Genomic DNA, 19,446 nt, shown 5'->3' with positions numbered 1-19,446 from the left:
CATTCCTTTCTTTACACTGCTGTGTTACAATGCTTGTTGGTTTGTTTTGTTTTATTTTTTTTTCTTTTGGTCCATCTTTGCTGCAATAAACCAAGAAGGTGAACTTGTTTCCCCACCCTAGAGAAAAAATTCAGTTGTCACTGCTTCACTGGTGCTTGGTTTCTGGTGCCAAAATGAGCTGTATTAAGGACAGTGTAGCTGAGTACTAGAATAAAGCCTCAGAATGAGAGTGAATTAATAACCTTAACTGTAGAGTCTGTCTGCTTTCCTCTTTGGTGCCCCTTCTCCATAAGGTCTGCAGGCTGCATACAGCATTCCTATGTCCTGTGTAACCAGCCCAAAGAAGCTCGTGGTCTTAAATGCTTTAAAGAGAACATCTGCAGCATGGCATTACTGTGTATGTGGCTAACATGCAGCATAATGTAACAGGGATTTTAGTATTTACAGCATGTTACGTAAATATTGCCCTTCTGAATATTTCTAAATCCTCTTAGCTCTGAAGTGACAGCTTTGATTCTTTTCTAATAAAGTCAGTCTTTTCATTTATCCAGCTAAGTTTGGTAAACAAAAGATGTTTAATACTTCCTTTCATATAGGCAGATTCTTGTATTTTGGGGTTTATCTTTGTGCACTTAAGCTTATTAGGTTCCTGGGTAACTATTTTTTGAAAAGCTGACTTTGCAACAGCAGTGCGTGGTGCAGAGGTGGCCCTTGGAGTTTTCTGTGCTTTGTGAATAGATAAGCTCCAAAGGATTGCAATAAGCAAAGCAGCATGGGTTATGGCATGCAAATGGCATCTGGATATTTTAATTGCATTTTGATTTACAAATAGCAAAGTTTTGGGGAGCTTGAGGTATGTGTATGTATATACATACTCCTTGTCAAACTGAGTAAAATAAGAAATTGTGCTGTGGAAAGTAGAGGGGAAAAGAGTGGCAAAATTCTGGATAGCGGTGGGGATTTCTTTCAAGCTCTAGAATCAAGACTTTGTACTGGGCTTTGATTGTACTCTGGCATTGATTTTTAATAAAGTGGTAGATGCAGGTATTCACAATATCTGAAAATGCTTCTGAAGGATGACAGAAGTGTGATGCAAAAAGAGCTGACATGGGAAGAAAGATGGTGGGGAGCTTTTAGCGTGATTCAGAGAATGTGTGTGAGATTTGGGATGTCAGTTTTGGGGAGGGTTTTTTCTCCCCTGGGGATGTTAGACAGGTAAGAAATGGGTTCAAAAATGCACGTGAGTCATTCAGAAGCAAAACTCTCAATGTTTCTGTGGCAGCTTGGAGCTTCTGCCAGGTCTACAGGTGCAGAGGAGATTTTGTGTATGCAGTACGTTTGCATTTACATGATTTGCTTCTAGGTGACTGTGGAAGAAGTGATGACTACCACTGCATACCTGGATCTCTTTTTGCGCAGTGTTTCAGAGCCTGCCCTCCTCAAGGTTTTCCTCCGTTTTATTTTGCTGCACCGACATGAAAATGTGCACATCCTGGACACGCTGACCAGCCGCATCAACACGCCATTCCGGGTAAGGCACGCAGCTGGCCAGGCCAGGTGCTCAGCAGGGATGTAGCTTAAATATTTCAATGAAAGATTCCATATGTTCATTGGGGATCTGCTAAAGCAGGAACTTTCTCCCTCCCTCCAAATGTGTGATTTCTTCAACCCCTCTGCTTTATGAATGTGTATCTACCACTATAATAAGTTGTTAAGTGAGGTGGTTTCATGTGTACAGGAGATGGGATAGAGGAAGATGAGAGCTTCTAGAAGTCTGAATTTTTGAGATTAAAGGTAAATTTTAGAAGAATTTTTATTCTGGATACTGCTGAAGTACTGATACCATAAAAAAAACCTGGGACTTATAAATTCATGGTGAGGAGTGTTTCTGATCTTTGGAGTTTTGCCAGGCAACAAGCATTTTGAAATACTTCTTCTGATAGGTGATAGGAGCTCTATAAGGATGTCTTCAAATTGATCCAAGTTGTGAATTGCAGTACTGCTCATGTATTTCTCAGGACTCAAGTCTGTATAATTGTAGCGTGTTTACTTTGCTGTAATCTTGCCTGCTTTCTTCTTTAGTTAAAAGAAGGTGCATTCTTGCTCACATGATCAGATCGCTGCTTCCTTTCCTTGTCTCCATTTCCCTGTGTAGTAAGGTTTATGTCAAATTTGCACTGAGCCCCTTCTCAGTTTAGGCACATTGCCCTACAGTGATGGGAGAGCTACCTGACAGATAGTAGTTACCTTTGCTAACAGTTGGATCTTCTGGAAGAGAAAATGACTACTTGTTGCACTGAACTACCTGTCTGAGTCTGGCTGAATCTTGTGTGATGCACAGCTTCATGGATGCAATAGTAACGGGGGAGGAAGGGGGGTTACAAGAGAAGCCAGAACGCCAGCATGTGCATTAAATTTGTGTATTGGGAACAGGAGCTTCATCTGAAATGGGAGTGCATGCAAATACACATCTATGCTGCTGGTACTGCAGCTCTGAGATGGATTAACTACGAGCACTAAAACAGCTTCTGTCGACAAAAATGCAAATGATGTTGTCTCTGCTAATCATTAATTACTGTTCCACAGGCAAACAAGACAGGAACTGTAAAGAATTCTGCAGCCTTGAGCAACTCAGGATCTCAGCCAAGATAGTTCTGTGGTGCTAAATGAGTTTTCTGCAGTATATCTTGGCCAAGTGCAAAATCCAGAACTGCAGCCTTCTGTGTGTTTCTGTAGCACATTATTGTTGATGAAAATACTTACTAATAATTTACAGGGTTAAATTTATATACAGACAGGTGGGCAAAAGGATCCATAAAAATACTATCTTCTTTGTCTCCTGAATGTGTGTTTTAAATCTTCTCTTTTTACAAAAAACCCAGAAATAGACTAGTTTTATTTATTCAGCTGATTCCTGAGCTGCAGTATGTTTCCAAAGACCAATGAGTAATGTTTCCCTATAAACTGGATTTTCTTAAATACAAGAAAATTTAAGGCAGTAGCAATTTTTTTTAACTTTCACAGAGTGAAGAAAAGTTAGGCTTGTCTCTCAGGAAATTTCATAGGGAAAATGAGGTAGTCTGTTTCCCTCATGTCCCCTGGCTAAAACACACCTTTTATGCAAGGTTCTGACTTCTTCCAAAAGCTTATAAAGCTCTTCAACTCTACCCTTGCATTCCTGTTAAGAACTCCACTTCTGGTTATTTCTTCCTCTCTTGCTCTTTTACTTTCTCCATCTGTTTCTGTAAACATGATGTCTTGGCCTAATTGTTGGCTCCTAGTACAAGCAGTGGACAGTGGTGGCAAGGCAGCAAGTTTGAGTTCCGTTTTGCCTCAGAGCAGGGCTGGTTCGTAAGATTTCTCTTGTCTCTGGTTATTCCCTTTCTATTGTTCTTCTGTTCAGTGACTAAACTAGGGAAGGCTGTCAAAGAAGCTTTTGCATTTCAGAGGCTATCAAGTGAGGTTCATTTAAACTTTGCTATTCAACAGTTAGTTTCACAAAGACATGTACTAAAGAAGAGAAAATCCATGTGTGTATGAATATCTGGTCTTGGTCACCCTGGACAGAGTTCAATGTCTTAATATCATAGGGAAATTGAGTCACTCTTTTGAGAGAGAGAACTGGACATGGTGAAACAGTCTTAAGCTGCCATTCTTGAGAAAGCATGGGCTAGAGAATGGAGTGTGGGCTGGAGAGAGGAGCATAGCAATGCGCTGTTGTATAGTTAGGACAGAGCAATTGAACAGTGGGAGTAAGAGAAGTGACAGCAGAGAAGAGGTGGAAATTCTGTAGTGTGGAAGAGAAGCCATGCTATGAAACTTCAGGGAAGAGTCAACTTATGCTAAATAATTCTCCCAAGAGTCATCCTAGTCTTGGAGTCTAAGCCAGCTGTGAGATACTGTTTCCATGAGAAAGCAGCATAGGAAAATGTGGCCAAGAAAAGACATAATAAGAGGCAGGACGACAATGGTGCTGTGGTCTGTGGAAAGCAGTGAAAGCTTATAACTCAGGCTTCCACCATTTTGGGCACAACTGCAGTCTAGCAAATGCCTGGCAGATAGAAATGTAGAGTACAGTACCTTTGAAAGATGTTCTATGTCTAGTAACCAAAAAAAGCCTGTAGAAGTCCATGTTCCTTGTTTGTTCTAAATTCAGGGTGAATGTGGAGTGCCATCACAGGATGGGCATGATTTTTTTTTCTGCTGAGTGTGACTACTAAAATACCTTGTTACAGATGCATTTAATCGGACCTTTGCCAAAAAGGCAAGCAAGCAATTCCAATGAGAAATCCTATTTTTCTTTCCTTTCTCTTGGTCTCACAGAAAGGATCTTCATTTCTTGCTGTGGCTGCCAGCTGTTTAAGTGACCTGTAGCGAAGGAATTGTGAAAACTCCATATGGAGTTGATTCTGATTAAAAATGGCTTGTTTAGTTCTGGTCTACATTAAGCTATATTTATAGAAGCATTCAGCTGCTTAATGTGCAGAACACTAATCATTCCTTATCGTTAAAGCAACAGAAGTTTGAGGTGGTTTGTAACTTTTCTTTCAGAAAAAAACTTTAGTTTGTTCAACTTCTGTGTCTGAGAAAAGTCTTGGAAGTTACAGGGTTCAGTTCATGCTAGGTTAAAATAAGCATTACTGCTTTAAAAAAAAAAAAAAGCTTATTTGAAGAAAAATTCTGATTTGTGTTTTGCTGCAATGTGAAATGTTATATGTATAGCTCTAGACAACTTTACTGACAAAATGCAATACCATACTGACAGTGTCTGCTAACACATGATTTTCTGGCAGAGTCATTATCTAATGGAGGGAAGACTGGAAAGGTTCCAAACCAAAAACTGACAGCATTTATCATTTTTCAGCTCTGTGTGGTCTCCTTGGCATTGTTCAGAACACTCATTGGCTTGCATTGTGAAGATGTGATGTTACAGCTAATTTTAAGGTAAAGCCCAAACTCCTTTTGCCACTCTTCACCCTATTTCTAGGACATACAGTCTCTGCCTATGGATGCAGAGCTGGAGGAGAGTTCTCCAAGAGAGCAGAAATCCAAGCAACTACAGAGATAAGAATATTTATGATCCTGAAATAAGTCTACTAGACCTGAAGAAGTGTGATTTATGCCCTGTGATCTTCAGGAGCAAGAGATTTTCCTTGTGATTTATTTCTATAGAAGTGAGAGAAGAGAAGCTAAGAATATATTTATCACTTTCAAACTGCTTATTCCCTCCTCCTAACCATATAATTCTTCTCTTCTGCATGTTTTCTCTAGTGTATTATACAGAGCTATATACTTGTTTGCAGCTTCCACCTTCTTTCTTGTTTTCCACCCCTTTGATTCCTTTCTCACTAAGAGTCCTCCTCGGTAGGTCCTTCTGTAGGTAGGCCATTGCATAATGTACTGAAATGCATTGATTATTTTTGCTTTTAAACTGGTTCAATGCATTCAGAATACTCAGTTGTAATCTTGGTCTGAGAATTGGTAATTTGGAAATATTGGTATTTTACCACTGTAAATCACATGAATCTTTCAGTTGTTTTTTGCCCCTCCACCCACAGAAATTAAGGTTAAATTTCCCTATAGCTCTGGCTGTTGTCCCTGGGAATGCTGTTAGGACCTCTGTGACCTCAAGTATGTCACCATTCTAACAGCAGTAAAGTTCTATATTTAATCTTCTTTTTGTTTATTTTAGAAATCCCTTATAATTTGTGTCCATTTTAAATGGCAAAACACAGTTCAGTTGCACGGAGGTTCTTAAAGTGTCTTAGAAAGTTGAAAAAGAGTGCTTTACAGAAGCTCAACAAGGTGCTGTGCTTCCTTTACTCCTTGTACTCCCCATAGCTTATTTCCTCCTCTACCTGAGAGCTTGGTCTTCATCTACTGCTGTAAACCACCTTGATGACCCTTCCATCTTTTTCACTGGCTGTGCTTGCCTGGCAAACATAAACTGCCTCTCTCTGGATTTCCCAGGAAAACAAATAAATTAAGGATTCTTAGACACAGCTCACTCATATTGGGACCAAATCACTCTGCTGGCCTTTGACATCTGTGAATCCCATACTTCCTCCATCCCTTCTTACAGCAAGCTTGCTCTGACTTGGCAACAGATTGTTTACTTTTCTGTTCTGATGCAACTGACCTCCCATCGCTGTTTGTCTTGACATTTGCTCATCAAACCATAGCGTCACAGTATAGAGAGTCAGGGTTTCATGTTCCTGAGGGCTTTAGAATATGGATCACTGTCAAGATTATTATTACTGTTTCTTTTAGTTTGGAGAGAACAGGAGTGTGGGAAGTTGTGTTGCTTTCTCTAACATAGAAGGACAATGAAGTTATGCTAGGCACTGCTGTTTCAGGTATCTGATCCCATGTACCCACATGATGTTGAGCCAACGGTGGGCTCTGAAAGAGACAGACTGTTACTCTGTATCTGCTGCAAAACTTCTGGCCCTGACCCCAGCCTGCTGCTCCACTGGGATCACCCTGACACTAGAAAGCCAAGGAAAGGATTATATTTTGTGGACAAAAGCAGTACAAACTAAAGGTAATTTGTACTCAGGGGAAGACTAGATCATGAACTGAGTTTGATTTCTGATCTCATGGGAGGAGGTGGGGAAGGATGAGAGTGGCAGAAAATTTGGTGGGCAACAAACTGGGTAAGCCTGGACTGGAAAGCTTGTTTAATCACTTCCATGTGCCAGGTGTGTTGAAACCTTAATTTAACAGCTCTCCACTTGAATATGCATCCATGAAGATAATGTATGCAGGCATGACAGCAGCTCTTGCTGCTTCAGCATGGCCATTGTTGTTTTAAGGTTTGGATGGGAGCTGATCTCAAAAGTCTTGAGTTACAGCTCAGTTTTGGCAATAGGCACAAGCCTGGGATGTTTATGAGCAAATTTGTTAATCTTTATTCTTTTATATTCCTGCCTTACTGCATGGTTGGGGCTAAGGGCTCTGTCATAGTAGATACCTTGCTTGCAAACTTTTGGTATATTACTCATGGTATGAATAATCTTCTTTACTTTCAGATTCTGGTAGACATTCTTCTGAATCTACTTGCATTGTGGAATATGGAAGAACCCTGGACATTAGCTACTTGCAGTACCTGGGGGAAGCTCAAGAAGCCATCCTACAGTGCCTGAAAGATTGCAAGGTTTGGTCCGCCTTGTATGACGGAGTAAACCCTGATCCAGACACCTTTATCCAAACACTTGCTGAGGAGAACAGTACAGATGTGGAACACCCCATGTTTCAGCTCCAGCAAAGGACAGGTAGCATGTGTAGCTCCTCTCAAGTAACTCCATCTGGTGATAGGATGCAGTTGGAGCTAGAATGGGATGATAGCTATGACACAGGGATTTCTCCTGGTTCTGATAGAAGTTCACCACAACCATATGATGATCTGGGAAGCACAGAGATGCAGCCACCTGCAGAACCACCAAAACATATTCAAGAAATGAAAAAAAATGCCATCATGCTCATCAAAGGATCTTACATAGAAGAATCAGACTTCCAGGATGATGTTATGGTTTACAGGTTATGTGCTCAGAAGGATACTCAAGATAATGACAACTCCAAGGAGAAAACTTTAAATGCTGTCAGAGAACATGAGGTCCAAAGCCAGACTGTAGTCAATGGGCCTCTTGCAAAGAGCCAGCTGGAAGTGGAGCTGGATGACCACAGTAAGAAAAATTCAAGCTTGACTGAAAGTGTAATGAAAGAACAAACAAATCAGAAGGCAATCGAAGTTGAGCCACAGCCAGACTTGGAGCTGAAGCTTTCTCCTCAGGAGACAGATCAGAGCTTAAGCGTAAGACTGCTGAGCACAGATGGGGAGGATTTCATTGCACAGTATGATAGAATTATTAAGGAACTGGATCCAAACAGTGCATGCTTGGAGGAACAGAAGTTGGATACTCTTGACAATACCTCTCCTGTGGAAGAGGAGGAGGACTTTGAGAATTTCTCAACAGACACTCCCTCTGTGGAGAGCATCTCATCTCCCTTTGGACCAAAGGAGGATGTCTCTCCCCAGCATGCTTCGAGGAGCCAGAGTGCTCCATTTACAGGTGGAATGTCCTGTTAATTACATAACAAGTGCAGGAATGCATGGTGATTAAAGGTGACAAAATGAGGTCACACTGTGAGGTCTCCAGCACCAGCATAGAGCAAGGAACAGTCCTGGCATTAAAGAGGGTATAGCCCAGATAGCTGAGACCTGGCCAAGGATAGTGAGAGATCCAATAAGAGTAAAGCAGAGCAGTCAGTGGGGTGGTGGCAAATGGTGCTTTCTCAGGGTTTTTTTCCAAGTTTATTTGTTTGTTTGTTTTTTAATTGTTTACAACCTTGAACAGGAGCTGTGTTGTTTGTATGTGAGAGCTCCATTGTTCAAGATAAAGCTTTTGCAGCTGACAGGGGGTTGAAGTAAGTGTTCTAATATACAGAGCCGAGGTAAATAATTTGGAGGTGTTTTTCTGGTGGCTTTCATCTCTGGTACTGTAGATGTGGTATCATCTTGCGGTATTTTTTCGCCTCTGCTATTTCACACTTCAACAGGAGGTGGCAGCACTAGTGCCATCTGTGTAGGTGCCTGCCTCTGTGCTCTGCTCTGGCATCCTCCGCTGTCAGCTCTGCCCTCACTGTTGGTTTGCTTTTCTGTCTTGTGCCAGGCAGCAGTTTAAGCTTTGGTCTCTGCATAATGTCCAAGCCATTCAGGAATGACACTGCTACTGGAGGGCAGAATGGGTGTTTGATCTGGATTTGTATAGCTCCTTGCACTACAGGCTCCTGATCTTTAATTAGATCTCCCAGATATTACAGCAATGCAAATAGCAAAAAATAATAACATAACTAGGTCCCCTCATCCAAAACAAAACCTCTGTATAAGATGGCTTCTCTCTCACTTGAAGGGAGAGGGAAAACGTTCATGTCCATTGAAATGCAGCCCTTTCTGCTCAGCTGTCTTCTGATCAGCTGTGCCTTCTGGTCAGCACTGCTTCTTAATTGAAAAAAATCAGCCTGTTTTTCCATCAGTTTATTTTTGCTGTGGTGGCAAATTCCTTGTATTGGAAGCTAATCACAGTCAAACCTTTCTCTTTCCCATTACCTGCTGTCAAATGTAGCTGAAAAATATCCCTGTCAGTCTTCATGTAGTCCCTCCTTCCATTTGTTCATTTCCAAAGAACTCATACCAAAATCTCCCCTATTCCCCTAAACTCCACCAGAAAACCACAACTGAGCAAAACAAAGACAAAACCAAACACACACAAAAGGCCTTGCTGCTTGCTCCCCATCCACAACTTGTTTTACTCTGAGACTTTAGTAGAGATCTTAGTGTTTCCAAGTAAGGAGGTGCTTGTAACAGTGCCTCAGAAATGTTGAGATTTCAGTGTCTTTCAGATATAACAATATATTTAATTTGGAATGCTGTGCTGTGTTTGTAGATGTATGTGATAAGGTGTTTTGGTTGCTTTCACTATATTGGGATGCTGTCATGTGATGGAGCTTATCTGCAGAGTCAAATAACCACAGAGGTTCTCACACGCAGTAAGTGTCAGCAGTGCAAAGATGCTCTCTTCAGGCCTGTAGTTCTATGAAGAAAATGTCCTATTGGTGTCTATGTCCAATTTAAAAGCATTAAACATTATCGTTGCTTTTTCCCCTGATCAAGGAAGAATGTATTCAGGAAGAGGAATTTGCTTTTCCCCTCCCAATCCCAAACAGTGCTTTCCCCCTCTCCCCCACAGACAGCCACACAGAGGTGCATATTCAAGACAGAACTAAGCTTTTTTACATGATGCATGTGCTGGTTTGAGGCCAGCCAGAACATCTCTTGCCCCAAAAGGGACAAAAGAATGACACACGCAAACGGATTGGAGAGTGATGGAAAGTTTAAGTGGAAAAGCGATTGGTGAAACTACAGAAAAACTACACAGCATAGTGGCAAAGAACATCCTAAAGCATACAGAGTCCCTTACATAGTACCCAGAGGTTTCCCAATCCTTCCCTCCTCCCACCTGAGGGTCTACCCAAATCCCCAGGGCTCCTTCTTCTCCCCTCCCACTGCTAGGCAAGTCTCAGGCTGGCCAGGTCTGAGACTGCCCCCCCCCCCCCCCCTTCTCCTCCTGGCATTAGGCCTAGCCAGGCCTAAGAGGCCTGAGATACTCCCCCACCGTTACCCAATAAGAGAGGACATCTCCCATGGGAGCAGAGAGGGAAGAAAGAGGAAAAGGATGACTCTGCCGATGGCTTTATAGGATGCAGGATTTATGGGTAGAAATATGCCGTGTCCTGGGTCCACCCCTACTGGGTGGGCACCTGGGACACCAGAGGTGTATCTCATGCAGCACTGGCAGGGGGCACCCAGCCCAAACTGCCACAATGCAGCAGAGCTCCCACTGTGCGTTGGTCCTCAGGTGCTCTATGTAAATGTCTCCATGAACATGAGAAGGGAAGAGGTAGGTTATGTTAGAACAGGAGAAACTCTGTGCCAACAAAAGGCTTTGGGCCTGCTCTGTTGGGTACCCAGGCAGTGAGGATTCCTGCAGGATCTGATGATCAACGTAGTGATTGAAAGGTAGCACCTGCATAAAGCCTTGTCAGCACCGGCCCTCCTGCCTTTCCTCTTGTGAGGGGAGCTGTGCCAGCATTAGCCATGATAGATGAGTCTCGAGGGAGTGCTCATGATTGCTATAAACTATGATAGACTTCAGCCTTTAGTGAAGCTCTGTTTAGGTGAAGTGGCAACACAGGCACTTCTGGTTTAATCCTTACTGCTACACTGGCCCAGGATTGCTTTAGTCTCTGCTGTAGTTTACAGCAGCTAAAGTGGGATAGCTGTGCCCGGGTAGCTGGAATGGCAGATGTTTGTTAGCTGAGAGGTGCTGGAATGGGGTTGGATTATGGCCGCTTGCTTGGCCCCCGAAATGCCCATGGCATGCATCTTGTGCCAGGGAGTAGTGGGATATTCAAAGCTAGCAGTGATGTAACTGTCACCCAGGGGGTCTTCTGTGTGGTCACCCTAACTTTTATGCAGCCAGAATGCTGAGGTGAGACTGGGTGTGTGCCAAGGGACGTTTCTAAATTTCAGTGGTACAGACTGCCTCGAGCATCTCACCAGCTCTGTTGTGTTTGCTCAGCCTTGCAAAGGTTTCTTAAGCTTGAGCACTACAGGCTTATGTACTTCCATGGTAAATCCTTCTGTATTTCTGTGGCTGTCCTGCAGCACCAATACACAAACTACAGCTGTTATTTAATGGTGACATTTATATGATAAAGCCTATGTCTACCAATAATTTTGCTTATAAATCTATTTTAATATCTTCCCTGTTCTACGTGACTGTTTGCAGTAATGAAAATGCCTTTTCTTGTGATGTGAACTATCAGAGACCATGATTTTTTGTTTAGAGTAGTATTTTCATATTTCCTTCAGAACACCCCAGTTTTTGGGTAAGACAAGAAAGCTGGCTATAATCTACTTGGCCCAATCTTTATGTAGAAATAAAGTACAGCAAGAGCAGAAAGTGTATATTGTGTTTGCATTGAAACTGGGGACTACCATCCTGATGAACTTCAAGGGGAGTGGAGCAGTAGGCTGTAAGGTACTGGGTGAAATCCTTGTTGGCAGAGGTAGAGTGGAGTTATCATGTTAGGTAGACCATTAATGTGAACTGATTGGCTAGCAAAGGTGTTTCTAATCACAAGTTTTTAACACCTCTATTACTACCTGAGGGGAGGTTGTAGCCACGTGGGGGTTGGTCTCTTCTCCCAGGCAACCAGCAGCAGAACGAGGGGACACAGTCTCAAGTTGTGCCAAGGGAGGTATAGGCTGGATATTAGGAGGAAGCTCTTCACAGAGAGAGTGATTGCCCATTGGAATGGGCTGCCCAGGGAGGTGGTGGAGTCACCATCGCTGGAGACGTTCAAGAGGAGACTGGATGAGGCACTTAGTGCCATGGTCTAGTTGATTGGATAGGGCTGGGTGATAGGTTGGACTGGATGATCTTGGAGGTCGTTTCCAACCTGGTTGATTCTATCATTCTATACAGTTTGGATTTCCTCCGTGATGGCTTTAATTAGTGTGTGTGAAGTCTAATTTGATTGGTTATGATAATCAAAATATCTTTTAAATGCCTGTTTCCTAGATCTGAGGATTTTTCTTGTGTGAAAACAAAAGCATTGTTTTTTTCTCCTTTTCTTGCAGGACCATTCATCAGCGTAGTGTTGTCAAAGCTGGAGAACATGCTGGAAAATTCCTTGCATGTAAATTTGCTGCTTATTGGGATAATTACTCAGCTGGCAAGTTATCCACAGCCCCTTCTTCGCTCCTTTCTGCTCAACACCAACATGGTGTTTCAGCCTAGTGTGAGGTCACTTTATCAGGTACTTGACCACAAGCACTGGTTATGCCTATTGGATGGATTTGGTGTCTCATTAAAACTTACCTTGGCTCTTTTCAGTTCCACCTGTTGCTTTACCATCTGTCTGAGAGCCTCTCATCTCATTTCTGTGATTTAATTACATTTGTACAAAGCTGTGGAAATGCTGTAGGACCATAACTTCTGTTGTAACTCTGTTTTAATGTGGCTAGAGAAAAACCTGAGTATTCAGTCTGTGGCTGCACTGGGAGCAAGGGAGGAAGAAGTAATTGTTACTGTTATTCTGACAGGTGCTGGCATCTGTGAAAAATAAAATTGAGGATTTTGCTTCCACTGAAAAGGACTTTCCAGGTCTCCTCCTGGAGGCCCAGCAGTACTTGCTTTTTCGTGTGGACACATCTGATGCTGCGGAAGAATTGCTAACCAAAGGTAAATGTTAACCACGCTCCAAGGAGTGCTGGGGAGAATGACTCACCACTTGCCTCTCTTTTCTACAGAAAGATTAGAAGTAGGTGTGGTGTATTTTGAATATCATTAACCATATGTATCCTTCTGACTTTAAACTTATGATACTCAGTAGGCCATGCTATGTGGATCTGTTCGGATATTCTTTGCTCTTTAGAGGCTTTTAGTTGCTACAGAAAATGTCTGTTCAAAGGAGTAACAGAATCAGCTCTTGGCTTGCTGTCAGTTTGGCCATAAACAAACTTGCTTTGAAGGCAAGAGGTGAGGTGGCATATGTGCATGATTTAATTTTATTTTTAGCCTGACCTTCAGCTAGTCATTGGTTCTTTTTTGATAAATGTTAGGGCGGACAGAAGTACAGAACAAATTGGTTTCTGCAACAATTGAATAAGGCTTTGTGTTATGGTTTGGACTACTATTGAAGTAGAGAGATATTAGCCAGAAGACTTTAAAAGTGTTTTCTTGAATGAAAAGCAAAACAAAAGAGAAATGTAAAACCAGGATGCTTCAAGAGCAATGGGGAGCTAACAGGTATCAGCCCAACAAAACAGCGTTCCAGAGGCCTTGTGTAACATCTGCTGCTTCTCAAGCACAGTGCAGGCTGTATCTGTCTTGAGAGTTACCAGCATTCATACTGCTGTGAAGGAAGCTGTTAAAAATAAGCAAAATGAAGAAGCTTACATTCTAAGAACTTTCCAGAAGCAGCCAGGCAACTCTTAGAGTTGGGGCACTGCCCTGAGGACATGCTTTTTCTCAGCTTGCTGCTGAGCCAGCAATGTTTGGTGCAGGTTTCCCTTAAAAGCCAGCTTCCCATGTGATGGGAATGTGTCAGATTTTGGGAGAGCGGTGACCACAGTGATAAAGAGGTGAACTGGCAACAGGATTCAAGAGGTTGCATTTATGGGTGTGAACTTTCTCATCACTGAGACCCACTCTACCTGTGCCTCAGAAATTGTTGATACTTTTCTCAGATTTCAGAGTTGTAGGAAGCAGGACTTTTTAATGCGCCATTTCAATTGTTTTAATTTTTCAAGACTGAATAGCAATTTGCCTATTTCTAGTCAGCATGGTGTGTGTTTCTAAGGTTTGTGGTACATCTAGTCTGTAAAACTATGATCTTGCTAAGGCTGCTTCTTGAAGAATTAGTCTGTGAAAGTGCCTGCTGTAAAGGAGCTGTGTATTTCAAATGTCAGTAGCGTTTTAGGCTCTACATTTGGGTGCCATAGATTAGAATGCCTTACAATTAAGTGGTATTGTCCCCAGCATGTGGGAGATGAGATTAGGAGGCAACATTTCAAGTCCTTTCTCTCAAGTGCTGGCTGTAAGGACTTTTCTATAATACATCCCTATGGCATTTATTTATACTTCCTTTTTTACGTCAGTTTTCTTATGTGGGTTTCAGAAGTTGCCAGGTTGACTCATGCTGATCATTATTTAAGAATCTGAAACAAGGCTGCTTAGTCACCCTGTTGGTACACTTTCTTTTGTCTTGTGGCAACTCCTGCAAAGATCTCTTGACAAATAGGTGGAAAGTAAATAAATGTCTGGATAACTCCAGACTTGATTCCCAAGTAATCAAACTGTAGTTAGTGGGGCAAGTTGGCTTAGTAGTCCTTCAACCCACAACAGCTCATTATACTGATGAAAAAGTGAAAGGTGGGAACTGCTACACTAATGGTAAATAAAAATCATAGAATCAACGAATGGCTTAGGTTGGGAGGGATCTTTAGAGATTATCTACTCCAACCTCCCCACCTGGGGCAGGGACACCTCTTAACTAGACTCAGCTGCTCAAGGCCTCATCCAGCGTAGCCTTGAACACCCCCAGGGAGAAAGCATCCACAACCTTCCTGGACAATCCCTTCCAGAGTCTCACCACCTTCGTACTGAAGAACTTCTTCCTAAAATCCAGTCTAAACCTGCTCTCACTTTCTCTGCTCGAACTTTGTGAAGAGAAATTAAAAAGACAGTCTTAAAACCATCACATTAACTTAAAACCATTCCCTTTGTTCTATTGCTAGACATCCTTATGAAAAGTCTCTCTCCAGCTTTTCCTGCAGGATCCCCAGGTATTGGAAGGCAGCTATAAGGTCCCTGTTGGAGTCTTCTCTTCTCTAGGCTGGACAACCCCAGCTCCCTCAGCCTATCCTGATGGCAGAGGTGTTCCAGCCTTTGGATCATTAGCAACTCCCATAGGATTTCTTTGCATTAGCTGGAATGCCACCTTTGAGCATCATGCAAATTAGATACTCTCTGAGGGCTTTTTCTCCAAATGAAAGTGGTAAATAACCCCAGAGCTTTTTCTATGGGTAAGTGCATTACTGGCCCTCTACACAATGTACTTCTGAAAAACAGAAACCAGCTTAGTGGGGAACACAGATATAAACCCCAAATATTCCACAGTTATTTCTCTTGACAGTGATGGTCTCTGGAGGTGTTTCAGCAAAAATGGACAATTTGTTATTTTCTGCTTGCAGTAGCCCTTATATGGGTTCCAGTTAGGTTCGCAGAGCTGTCATGATGTAGATCCTATATGAGATGCTGCCTTTCTTTCAGTGTGGTGGTGACTATCTCCAGAGTACTCATCTGCTCAGTTGCATGATTCAGTTTGCATGCTGGCCATGGAAAGAAGTGAATGATCTTGGTCCCTAGACCTGTGCTTTTATTTCAGTTATTTATTTTAAATCAGTTAAATCTAAATCAAAGTTATTTTAGGGAAATTTTGATACCTTCTGAATGGAAGAGTTTAATTGAAAATAAAGAAGCTTTGACAGTATACTAGCATTCTAGTTATATTGGCTAAACTATTTAAAAAACCCTAAAATGTTAATTATGAAACATTTCTACATGAAAAAGATCTAATAAATAAATAAAATCTTCAAGGGAAGCTCAAAACTTGATCTTTTCATTGTAATTCATAATTTAAGTTGTTTTTCCTCCCACAGAATTTTTCACACAAGTGAGATTCCTGTATTCTGTCTCTAGTAGATAAAAATGTGTAGAATAACAATATGAATGATTGATAAGTGTGGCGTTGGAAAGGTTTTTGAAACTCAAGAGAAGTACAACTTTGTTAGATGCTTAAGAGGAAAATTTGAGTATTTGGAAGTGCAGAATAAATCCGTGGTGCCTGAGGAGAACAAGAGGAAAGGAATAAAAGTGCAGAGCTGTTGAGCAGAGAGGGATTGCTCTGCTGCCTCAAGTGAGGCCTTCATCTACAGGTTCTGCATTAGGTACTTCGAGAGGTTTCAGAAAAAGGGTGGTGTAGCTTGAGACTGAGCTGTTGTAACATCAACTGCAAGCACTTCAGTGCAGCACTTGGCTTAGCACCAGTCCCTTTTTTTTTTTTTTTTTTTTTAATGATTGATTTACTTATACAGCTCCTGAGAATTTTTGAGCTAGACAGGATTTTGCCTGTCTCCACTTCTGGCCTCAATGACATCTCATAGCAGTGAGTCCTGCAGGCTAATATTTCTTTGTAAAGTATTAATTTCCATCAGTGTTAAATCTTGACAACTTTTTTGTTTCACTAATTTAATTGGCATCTAATTAAAGTGCAGTTCTGCTTCAGGTTGAAACAGGGAGCGATTGAAATGTAAGTGCTGCTGTCATTGTAATTCTGTGTTCTGATGCTTGAGCCCTCCCTGATCCTCTGAAACTCAGGCAGTAGAGATCATACAGCAGAGCACATGCTGGGTTTCAATTGCCCCCCACCTTTTTTTTTTTTTCAATGGTTAGTTGCTTTACAGGGAGTTAAAAGTCATTGTGGTTAGTGGGGCCTACAACTGTAGAAAAATCAAGTTTTCAAATGTATTTTCCGTTAGTTTCTAGCTTGCTTCAAACTCACATAATGATGTGATAGTTTGGCCTCAAACCCATTCTCATGATGACTTATGGGAGAGGGTGGAAAGAAATAGAGTCTGAGTGATATTTTGCTCTGGGGGAGGACTAGAGCACAGTCTCATTTCAGCTGAGACAACCATGCTGGGTCTAGATGGGTAGATACTATCTGCTGGTTTGTAAGGCAAATCCATATTACTTTTTCCCTTGACTCCTCGTCTGCCCACATTTCTCTCATCAGAGCTGGAACTGAATAATACATAACCTGGAGAAGGATGGCAAATAAAAAATGCAATAGAATCAGGCCACGCAGAACTCTAAATGCTGGATTAGTGGAGAGTCTCTCTGCACGTTCTGGGTACTCCAGACTCCAGCTCTGAGCACAATCTCTTGTAAACTGGGTTTGGACACTGTACAAGTACTGTGTGTGCTTAAGACACTGAGTTGTTTTCTTGCCTCACCTCTCTTCCTGGCTTTAGGCAATGTCCCGCACAGCAGCAACCCAGGGAAAGGAAGAAACTTCTCTGAAGGCTATCCAGCTGTACTCCAGCCTTTCCTGGGACAGAAAGGAAAGAAAAGTCTGGCTCATCCCAGCCTTCCTGCACACGTGAGGAATGCTGTACTTGCAGCTGCCCTTTTCCCGGAGTTCCTGAAGGAGCTGGCAGCTCTTGCTCAGGAACATTCCATTTTATGTTACAAAATACTGGGGGACTTTGAGGATTATTATTAGTGTGTTGTTTTTTTTTTTTTTTTTTTTTTTTTTTTTTTAAGCTTTTGGAATTTAAACAGATTTTTAATGCAAAGCTGCTTACAAAAGAAGGTTGTGCTTCAATATTTCCTGAAAATACTTGATTTGGAGTGGGAAGAAGGAAGCAAAATGTTGTTCTGTTACCTTGTACTAAGCCTTATAATTTCCCTCTGTGAGACATAACTTACTTGAGAGATTTCTGATACCGCTTCTTCCTGTGGCTTCCCACTTCATCTCCTCTGTACAGCTACTCCTCTGTGGTGTCACTGATTCCTGTAGTTTTGCGACGGACACGTGTAGGTTGGCTAAAAGAGGCAAGTGTTTCAGCTTTTTCTGTTCCAGAAATACTCTTCTGGATAACTTGTTAGAAGAGAGTTTCTTCAGAAAAACATTTCCCCATGGGGACAGTGGGACAGTTCAGGGTATAAAAACATACACAAGATCTGCACAAAGGCCCTCTGTGTGAAGGGTGACACTTCATCACGTCATTGTCCTCTTCCCCCTTCCCTCCCTTCTCCCTGAAACGGGCTCTTAGCAGTCCACATCTGAAGCCCTCTTTTTAACTGACGGCTCAGGCTTTTTGAATTCAAGTGATCTTATGTGTGTTAAACCCATGACTAGCTGAAAGCAGGTGCTGGACCCTCCACATACCATATTGCCTTATGGTGCAGACAGATCTGCAGCTATCAGCTGTTGGTCTTTGAAGTCAAATGAACTGTGTAAGTGGCTGTGGATTGCAGACTGCCTGGAATTTTCCTTGCAGTTTCTCCGCATTCTTTGACAACTACTGCATTGCTACCTAAATTCTCAAGCATGCCTTATTTAGTAAGATTTGCACAAAGTACAAAACAAAATGTTTCTATGCAAGCTGTAATTAGTATGTAGTTTGTTTTATGCTTATTTTAATAAGCTAAAGAAAGGTATTAAAAATATCTTTCAATAGTATTAGAAGGACAGCAAGCTGGGTTGTTTTTTGTTTCCTTTCTTTCTTTTGTTCTTCATTTAATGAAAAAAGCTGGCTTGATCCTGAAAGCTGTTGTTAATTTTATATTTTTTTATGGTTAAGGGAAAGTTAAACACTGTTTGTTTACTTGTAATTTCGGTGTTGACTTTCCTTGATATTGCACTTTCGGGATGGTGAGGGGAGGACCAGGCTATTCACCAGCTGTAGAAAAGGAAGGAGTAACAGGGAAAGCTGTCTGCTGGTGAGTAACTGCTTGAGAAAATTCTCTTCTGTGAGTAATGGGCTTCATTAGAAGAACCCAAGCATGATGAATTAGTGCATCACCACTGCATTTCATCTTATCTTAGTAGCATAATTGTCCTTCCAGTGTGCTGCAGTTGGCTACAGAGCTGGGCGCAGTTCAAGAAAGCCTTAAACCCCCGTGTCCAAGAAGGAAGCCAACAGCGACTCCATGAAATCTGAAGACACAGAAATCAGAACTAACACTGGCATACATTAGTTCTCATGCTTATTGTAATTTGGTGATTTTGGAACACAGTTTCTGAAAGATTGCAAGTGAAAAGAACACTTTAAAAACAAAAAAAAAAAACCAAAGAGACTTCAAAGACTGTAATTAATTATAGGTCAAATTCCTTTGTAATTTGCAGTGCAGTTTATGGTCCTAAATCCGTTAGATGCTTATGAAAAGTTCTACCTTTATTTTACAAGCGTGAGACTGACTCATCATGTCAGACTGCTGCAGGCTATTCCAGGGAAAAATAAGAAATCCCAAAGTATACCTCTAACAAAATCATCTCAGAACTTATCTGGATCTGTCTTCACTTGTTTGCTCTATAGTCTTCAATTCCATCGTGGCTGGGGGTCATATTGCTTCCTGGGTGACTCTCTGGTTTGCTTTCACTTCTAGCACCATTGTATCACTGTCTGTTAAATCACCTACTGACCTCCACATGGCTCAGTTTCACCTCTCAAACTTTCTTGGAAGCTGAAGCCAAGGCTGTGGGGTTTTTCTTAAGTCTTAGCTATCCAGGTCTGAGAGCTCTTTCTTT

General features: G+C 41.8%; 1 protein-coding gene across 1 annotated transcript in view; it reads left to right on the top strand.

Annotated features, from left to right (window-relative positions):
• The window catches only part of FHIP1A (FHF complex subunit HOOK interacting protein 1A), a 38,028-nt gene extending 20,613 nt beyond the window's left edge, over window positions 1-17,415 (top strand). The window contains exons 5-11 of the mRNA XM_054383174.1: window positions 1,364-1,531; window positions 4,865-4,944; window positions 6,357-6,544; window positions 7,032-8,072; window positions 12,206-12,384; window positions 12,671-12,809; window positions 17,165-17,415. Coding sequence (XP_054239149.1) covers window positions 1,364-1,531; window positions 4,865-4,944; window positions 6,357-6,544; window positions 7,032-8,072; window positions 12,206-12,384; window positions 12,671-12,809; window positions 17,165-17,415 — 2,046 coding nt within the window. The remainder of the gene's footprint in view (window positions 1-1,363; window positions 1,532-4,864; window positions 4,945-6,356; window positions 6,545-7,031; window positions 8,073-12,205; window positions 12,385-12,670; window positions 12,810-17,164) is intronic.
• Window positions 17,416-19,446: the final 2,031 nt, after the last annotated feature.

This window comes from Indicator indicator, chromosome 8 (assembly GCF_027791375.1).
Source record: "Indicator indicator isolate 239-I01 chromosome 8, UM_Iind_1.1, whole genome shotgun sequence".
In the NCBI taxonomy this organism is placed as follows: Eukaryota; Metazoa; Chordata; class Aves; order Piciformes; family Indicatoridae; genus Indicator; species Indicator indicator.
This window is presented reverse-complemented; position numbering and strand designations above follow the sequence as displayed.